The sequence below is a fragment of the Mandrillus leucophaeus genome, unplaced genomic scaffold (genome assembly GCF_000951045.1).
Source record: "Mandrillus leucophaeus isolate KB7577 unplaced genomic scaffold, Mleu.le_1.0 Scaffold49, whole genome shotgun sequence".
In the NCBI taxonomy this organism is placed as follows: domain Eukaryota; kingdom Metazoa; phylum Chordata; class Mammalia; order Primates; family Cercopithecidae; genus Mandrillus; species Mandrillus leucophaeus.
In genome coordinates, this window is record NW_012105253.1 from 3,884,568 (window position 1) to 3,893,726 (window position 9,159).

General features: G+C 35.4%; 1 protein-coding gene across 1 annotated transcript in view; it reads right to left on the bottom strand.

Moving 5' to 3' along the window:
• The window catches only part of TRIM24 (tripartite motif containing 24), a gene marked incomplete at its 5' end in the record, with an annotated part of 148,600 nt that overhangs the window by 9,497 nt on the left and 129,944 nt on the right, over nucleotides 1-9,159 (bottom strand). The window contains 5 exons of the mRNA XM_011995508.1: nucleotides 94-262; nucleotides 1,216-1,288; nucleotides 4,055-4,190; nucleotides 6,792-6,965; nucleotides 7,358-7,446. Coding sequence (XP_011850898.1) covers nucleotides 94-262; nucleotides 1,216-1,288; nucleotides 4,055-4,190; nucleotides 6,792-6,965; nucleotides 7,358-7,446 — 641 coding nt within the window. The remainder of the gene's footprint in view (nucleotides 1-93; nucleotides 263-1,215; nucleotides 1,289-4,054; nucleotides 4,191-6,791; nucleotides 6,966-7,357; nucleotides 7,447-9,159) is intronic.

Genomic DNA, 9,159 nt, shown 5'->3' on the forward strand with positions numbered 1-9,159 from the left:
AACATTAAAGAAAAAACTCCTAAGAGCTATTTAAGAGTTTCTCTCACCCTACCCACCATGCATAGGAATAATATTGCAAGTATTCATAATTACATTTTGAGGCCTAGATTCTTCATCTGACTCTTGCTTCACTATAACAACAGGGAAATCATAATTTTCTGGTGGTCCACTGTTTTCTTGTTTTATTCGAATTGGCTCCAACATGACCACTGGGACTTTGTGTGTAGAGTCAGCTCCTGCTGGTTTGCTGGAAGAGCCAGAGCTGTAAGTATGAGAGAGAAGAAAAAGCAATCTAAGAATGTTAAGCTGAATACCTCATAAAAAGTATAACAACAACTTTCTAAAATAATACTGTATCCTCACAACAGTAAGTATGTTACATCGGCAATTAATGATGCCTAACGAAACTGCTATATGCAAGTTTCATTTATGATAAAAATGTTTTACATATTAACCTATCTAAATAGTTATATATCTGGAAAGATGTTTCAATAAACCTAAACTTTTAAAAACCTGAGGCTTTACAGTTAGGCAACCAGATTTAGTATCTTAGAACTGGCATCTGATTTTAGACTTTCTCATTTCCTTCTCTAGTCAGTAGCAAAGTAATACTTTGGTGAAGACAATGAAATAATCATTTTTTTAAACAATGCTATTTAAAGAAGGTAGTGGGACAAAAACCTTTTACAGATATTTACTATGTTCTCATGGGATTAAAGGCAAACTTTTCTCCCTCAGACAATTCTTCCATATGATTAAGAAAGTAGGAACTGGGTTCACTAGGAGGAATTTTCAGGCATAATGCAGGGAAGAGGAGGGCAGTTGCTTAAAATAGAATTTCAATACCTGTATATTCATTTATTTTAAAGTAGAATCAATATTTAGTCATTAGAGATCAAATTAGCATAAAATTTTATCTTTTCCCTAAGTTTGTGTTTCTATATAGTGTACTGTGTTATACCTATTCATTTTTATGTTTTCTTTGCTATTATATGAATATCAAACATTTCTTATTTTCAACATATAGACAAATATTCTTCTATCTTCAAAGGTAAATTTGTACTTTTGTTAATCCCTTAACTAATTTATTAAAATTTTAATTAAAGATAAAGGAAATTGTTCAAAATATATTGAGTATCAAAACATGTTGAACACTGGCAAGAGAAATCTAATTAGAGATTTTATGTACTAGAAAATATGGTTTAGTCAGTTTACCTTCCTCGGCTTCCAACGCTGGAGGCACTAGGTGAACGTATTGGGGGGTGTACACTAGTCATAGTAACAGGTCCTGAGGAGGGGGAAATCATACATTCATAAAACGAATGAATAATTATGCATTGAAGTCCTATTGAATGTGTTCACTTAGCACTACATTGAAACTGGGAACCATGATTAAATTATATGAAACAGTAAGTAGCTGCTGAATTTTCAGCAGTCGGTTACAGCCTGTTACACTGGCAGGGTTTTTCAACCTCTGCACTATTGACTTTTGGGCCAGATAATTCTCCTTGTTGTGGAGGAATGTCTCTGCATTTTAGGATGTTTAGCAACATCCCTGGTCTCCACCAATTATTAGATACCAGTGGCATCTCTCTATACTTCCCAGCTTGGGGTGTGACAATCAAAAACGTCTCCAAACATTGCCAAGTCTTTCTGTGTTACAGTAACAGGGGTAAGATCTCAGTGAGACCCTAGTGCCAGCGGAAGCTACAGAAGACAATGAAAGGTGGTATGGGCTGATAGAAAAGGAGTTCAAAAAAGAAAACCAAGTAAACAAAATGAGACCAACTAATGGAAGGCACAAAGTCAGATCAATGGGTTCAGACTTGAGGCAATAAGCAAAAGAGGGATTCTGGACTACTGCCCTAAAAAGATTAAGAAGCTATGCTCTAGTGGTAGTGTAGACAGTAACAAGGAAGATCTAATTAAAAGCAGCCAAGAAAGAAGGAAAACTGCTGTAAATAATTTTGATTTGAACTGATGAAGGCCCAAACTAAACAGTAACAGTAGGAATACAATCCAAGTGGGAAGCAGAAAACAATTTCGAAGTGACAAGTTCTAAAAGGTTTGATGAACAACAGGATATGGCTGATAAAATGAAGAGGGAAAAATCCATTTCATTGGTTTGTAAACTCTGGAGAATTTCATTTAAAAATAAAACAAAAGGCCTGGGCAACAAAGACCCATCTCTAACAACAACAACAAAACAAAACAACAACAACAACAAAATTAGCCAGGCTTGGTGGCACCTACCTGTAGTCCCCACTACTGGGAAGGCTAAAGCAGGAGGATCGCTAGAGCCCAAGCATTTGAGGCTGCAGTGAGCCATGATTGCTACACCCTGAGCAACAGAGTAACACCCTGCCTCAAAATCAATCAAAACAATGGCTATTTATAATCTTCTGATAATATAAGAATACATGCTTCATTTTAGAATAGTTGAAAACTATAAAAAGATATAACATTTAAGTAGCCCATAACTTCTCCATCCATATATAAACACTGCTAAGGTTGATATATCTCTTTCCAGTTTTAAACATACTTTTACATCTTTCTGTATACTTGTTTTCACTAAACAGTATTCCATGAGCATGCCATTAAAAACTCTATATGAGCATTGTTTGAATAGCTAAATAATATTCTGTGTACAAGTAAGTACATTCTAATTTATTTTTATTCTCTTATATTTGGGCACTGCTTCAAAATTTTAACTACTGCAAATAATGCTTTAATAAATAGTAATATAAATATTAATAAATATGTTCTGCCTATCCAATTCCTAATTATTTCCTTATAATTGGGGTATTAAAATGGAAATTACTGGGTTCAAGGGTACATACATTTCCCAAGCCCCTTGAAGCAAATATCCTACTAGGTAATACATATAAGGTACTTTGCCCACAGTCTGGCCCACAGTACAGTATTAGATAAATGTAAACTTTAGTAATATTGCTATGATGATTTCCAGGAATGTTTTGCCAACTCATACCCCTTCCACCTATGTATGAGAGTACCTCTCATATTCTCAATGACTATTTTTATTATTTAAATCTCAGCTAATTCAGTAACTTAGAAATTCTATCTTGTTTTGATTTTTCTTATGACCACTAGTAAGAATGACATTTTTGTCTCATCTGCTATATTGGATAAATGTATTTCCTCTTTAGGGAATTATCTACTTCATCATGTCCTTTGGCAATACCACATATGTTCCTTATTTGTATAAACCTGTCATATGATAAACAGTTTTTCTGCCATATTTTGTCATACGTTTGTTTAAAATAGGCATCCCCATTTAAATTGTGTTCATGTGACTGGTGAGTGACTCTTTTCATATTTTGGTTTAAGGTACCTAAGTCCTCAGAAGTAATATTAGAGTTTTTCTCTCAGAGGAAATGAGTAGGTATGTTAAGATTCACAAACACAATTAAACACCAAACAAATCACCAAAAGAGTGATATTTCTACTTATTGTTACTAATACATTTTGACCCTAGGCAAATTACATCTTAAAGATCACATCACATGCGACTTATCAATAAGAGAGAAGATAACACCGATTTCCCCCTGGAAGTACTATAATGGTGGGAAGTTCTGTTGAAATTGAAAAGGTAAAGAAGGCCTGGTATGATGGCTCATGCCTGTAATCCCAAAGCTTTGGGAGGCTAAGGCAGACGGATCACGTAAGGCCAGAAGTTCAAGACTGTTTCTACCAAAAAACAAAAAACATTAGCCGTGCTTGGTAGAGCAGCACACTTACAGTCCCAACTACTCAGGAGGCTGAAGTGGGAGATCGCTAGAGCTCAGGAGTAAGTCTGCAGTGAGCTATGATCGCACCACTGCACTCTAGCCTGGGCAACAGAGTGAGACTGTGACCCGAAAGAAAGGATAAAGAAATTTAACCTTTGTTTTCTTTGAAAGCATACTAATTTTACATAGTGAAAAACTCAGATTAAGCATTCAACAGAAAAGAAAGGGAAGAGGGGTAATTTTTTATTCCAAGTTAAGTGAAAACTAGAAAAACTTTCACAAAAATCAAAAGAAGCCCACTTTACCTGCAAGGCCTGGAGATGGCACTGATGAATTTGGTGACTGGACCGTTCTGTTTGAGGGTGGTCTTGGCTGGCCATGATCTATATTAGTATCTTTCCTCACAATATTGTCCAGCATAATAGTACTCGAACAGTCAATCTTACAAGAAAAGAAATTATTTCAGGGCATTCTGACTTTGCAAGTTAAAAGCTACTTTTAAATTTATAAGAAAGCTTCAATAACTTAATTATTATCAAATAACAAAACATAGATACCACATTTGAGAAGTTCTAACAGATACTTTCCCCATAAACAACCTTGAATAAAGATTTTCACTATCTTAGTGTTTCACTTTAGTAAAATATTGAGGACAGTATTTCAGAAACAAGAGTCAAAAGGAGTATCATGTCATTCACACTCTTAAAAATTGAAAAAAAAGTTCTTAATTTATAAAGAAACGACAAAAGGTTGCCATATGAAAAACATAAACTTGGTGAGAAGACTATCACAATTTTACATTTCTTGCAAATCTCTTTAATGTCTCCCTAAACAGCATTCAATCTATTGTGGTGTATAGTTTTGCTTGAAAAATATGAAGAAAATCTAGCCTCACATAGATAGGACCTAGTGGACCCCCTGAAAGGGATACTTTAGCAACTGATACTCTGGGTATGTGCTAGATAGATGAAGTCCATATATCTATAGCACTAACCTCACTGAATACATTACTCTTGTTTTGTAGGAGAAAAGATGCTGTCTCTTATACACATCTAGATGTGTATAAGAGACAGTATAGCACTAACCTCACTGAATACATTACTCTTGTTTTGTAGGAGAAAAGATGAACCCTAAAGATTCTTGCTTTAATATAACAGGAATACAAATAACACTGTTTTCCTTATCCACTGCCAGGCAAAAATACTTATAAATCCCTAATGAGTAAGAGTTTACTGCTTTAGGCACAAAAATTCCTTCATGCCTACATATACCAAATTTCCCACCAATGGCTTTGGGCTTAAAATCCAGTTCAATTCTTTAACATAGTTCTACTCTTGTTCATCCAGGATTCTATAAGATAATTAAGTCCTACAGCCATAGGGCACAGTTTGTATATAATTAATCAATTTCTTGCTTATGCACCTAGAATGGTACTAGTTATGAAGCACCTTTGGGAGAAATGAGAAAACAGTCACTCATTTTAGTTTATTCTGTAATTCATAAGAGGAATTTCAGGTAAGAAAGGCTGGTGGAAAAAGGTTCACCTGTATGACATCTGCAGAGGAAAAAGCAGAAAGAATTTTACTTCCTGTGGGTTCGGGGGCGGGGGAAATCGGGCTGGGTGGTTAATACACAGGGTCATTTTTGTTTTAATATTCTTTTGGCAATACTTGGCCAATATTTTTCAGAGAGTACAAAAAGTACTAGAATGACTAAATTCGTGAGAACTTAATACAAGGAAAGTTGTTTATGTTGTGGGATAATCCTAAAAACCAAATAAAACTATGGGGATTAGATATAAGGTTTCCTATGAACCATCCATACATGAAAAAATATATGTATCCTACTCATTTAAAGTATACAAAACTATTTTAAAAATGGAATGACTCTGGTAAGATTAACAATGCAACTATTAGGAAATATTAATTGATCTCAACTTGAAAAACAAATTAAATAATGAAAATAAAAAAGTTCTTTTCACAATCTTATAGGTTAATTCAATCCAAGTACAGAGTACACGATATTTCCTAAAAGCTTCTTAACGTTAGGTTGCGTATGTGTATGTGCACGACAGTGGGTTATCTAACCTTAGATTAAAAAAAGGATCAAATACAGAATCAACTTATATATAGAGATATGTCTACAGAATGTAGAATTTCTCCCTTTGGAATAGTCAAACTGACTGGGTGTGGTGGCTCATGCCTGTAATCCCAGCACTTTAGGAGGCCCAGGCGGGAGGATCCCTTCAGCCCAGGAGTTCAAGACCAGCCTGGGTAACATAGGGAGTCTCCCCCATCTCTATTAAAAATAAAAATCATTAAAAAATATAATAAATAACAAAAAGTCATACTGACAAAGAGTTTGGAGAGTGAGTTAATTCACATGTAATACAAACCAGAGGTAATTTTGCACTTGTCAGTATGATCTAACAGGATTTCTCTTATTAAACTTGTTTTCATCTCTTCTGATGTCCAGCCATTCAACTTCCCAGCATATCTTTCCATGTCCTTACTTTTCTCCTTTCCCAGCTTAGATTCCATGATCCCTCACCATAATCACTCATTTACAAACACCTTTAACTCTGGTGGCTTGAAAGTCATTATGTGTCCAATGTTCATAATCTTTTTACTTTTACGACCGTTGTAATATTCTAAAGGATTAAAATTAACTTGTAAAAACAAACAACCTATAATCCAACAAATTCATGCCTTCTACCAGATCCAAATTCACTGACAATTTTCTTTCATTCTTGAGACAGGGTCTCGCTCTGTTAGGCTGGAGTGCAGTGGCATGATCTCGGCTCACCACAGCCTCTGCCTCCCAAGTAGCTGGGATTACAGGCGTGTGCTACCATGCCTGGTTAATTTCTGTATTTTTTGGTAGAGACAGGATTTCACCATGTTGGCCAGGCTGGTCTCAAACTCCTGACCTCAAGTGATCCATCTGCCTCAGCCTCCCAAAGTGCTGGGATTACAGGAGTGAGCCACTGTACCCGGTGGACAATTTTCAACAGATGCTGGTATAAATTTTGTATCTACTTACATCTGGAAGAGAGGGAAGATTATAAGACCCTCCTACTGGTGAGCTCAAATCGATCATAGGTGAACCAAAAGCCTTTCCATCGTATCCTGCTGCACTAGTAATCGTGGGACTGGAAGGAGTAGAGGATGTGCTGTTGGTAGTTGATGGGGTTCCCTGTCCACTGCTGATCTGCCACTACAGTAACAAGAAAGGAAGAACAAAGGCTATCAACAAGCTTATAAAATACAAAGTCTATCTAATCACTCACACAAAATGAAGTAGAAGAGTTCAACTGTAATTTACATGGAAGGAGAATGGGACAGGGAAAGACTGTACAAGTATATATAATTTTCATTAATCTTGTCAAAAAAAAAAAACAACACAGTAAAAAGCACTGATTTTTACTGGAAGACAACAGTTAGTATATACCAGAAAATCACAGTACCCAATCTTGGCAGGTTTATACGTACTGGAAAAAAAAAAAAAAGTAAATATATACATAGCAACTTCAAGTTAAAGATGGAGGGTTGAAAACATACATTTCTTCTATCCCTATCTGAAATACCTGAAAACAATAAGCTACAGACTGGTGCTTTCGGGATTTTATATTCCTCTTTCTCATATATAAAGAGATTAATTAGGCCTCGATAAATATCCGAGGAAAGTACTATCATTCCTGCTGAGATAAACACATTAAGATGATGACAGGCTTGCTGAAGTATATAGAAGTGAAGCATGCTGCTGTCTGCAATTTACTCAAAACCTATTGAAAAATATGATAGGCTGGGCATGGCGGCTCATGCCTGTAATCCCAGCACTTTGGGAGCCCGAGATGGGTGGATCACTTAAGGTCAGGAGTTCAACACCAGCCTGGCCAACATGGTGAAACTCCATCTCTACTAAAAACACAAAAATTAACTGGGCGTGCTGGTGGGCACCTGTAATCCCAGCTACTTGGGAGGCTGTGGCAGGAGAATCACTGGAACCCAGGAGGCAGAGGTTGCAGTAAGCCAAGACCCCATACCAGTGCACTCCAGCCTGGGCTACAGAGAGTGAGATTCCGCCTCAAAAAAAAAAAAAAAAAAAAAAAAAGGATGACTTGATGAATGGACAAAGGAATAAATACGTAATAAGGCAAGCAGAACAAAATGTTCCCTATATAATTCTTTCAATTTGTATTATGTTTGAAAATTTTCATGCTGGGAGAAGAAAAATAAGAATATTGCAAGATGCTGTATTTTCCAAACATGGTCATTCATAAATGAACAACACTATATAGAGAGACAGTGTCTGAAACATTTTAATTGTGAAAAACCTAATTTATATATTCCACTGTAAAAACTACATACAGAAACATAGTTGGACATGAATGTCCTCTTTACCACCTACTCCTCCCTCATATTCCCTACCCCTATGCCCCCTTTCCTCCTCCTCTACCAAGAACAATCAGTTAGTTGGTGGATCGTTTCAGGTTTTTTTCTATGTACATGATGAGGCTGGAGGAAAACACACACACAAATGAGATAACACCTCACAAAAATTCTATAACATGCTTTTCCTCACATACTCAGAAAATCATATCTAGATTATTGCATTTTCTTAATATCTGAAAAGTATTCCACTGTATGAGTACATGTTAATTTCTTAAACTCATCTACTACTTAAAATCAATTTCCCACTAGATTTTTTCCTGGCTTGTTCACTTATTCATTCATGTTTACAATTTTGGTCAACAACCATTTTTAAAAAACATATTTAGAGTGCCTACTCATTAAAATATAATAAATAGGGAAGAGGTAAACATGTGAGTACTGAGCATGTGCTAGGTGCTTGTGTATACTTTAGAATAAACTCTCAACATTAACTCTGCAAGATACTCATTTTATAGCTGAGGCAAGTGAGATGTGAAAAGACTAAGTGCCACAAAATTTTTAGGTAAATAAGCAGAATTTAAGGCCAAACTGAAGCTTTTTACTTTCCTTCAAATGATGAAATAATTGGTATGAATTTTATTTTAAATAATTAAAATATTGTTTAAGAGAATTTGGTGATGATATAGCAAAGCCAAATTGATTATACAAACATATGTATAGACACAGAATGTGAATACTTTTAGAATATTAAAATGATTTTATTAAAATGAATGTTACAGAATTATGAAAATTGCATCATCTTTTATTTTGGTCTTGGAGAAAAAAATTAAACCAAAATCAGTCTACAATCAGCTAGACAGGCTGTTGTCACAGGAGCTTTGAGAAGAAAAAACACTGTGATAACTTTCACTTTAGGGTAATGTAAAACACAGAAAATATTTTTACCTGAAGACATTAAGAATATAAATAATACAGCCAGGTATTACAGGTGGGATTACAGGCCCACACCTGTAATC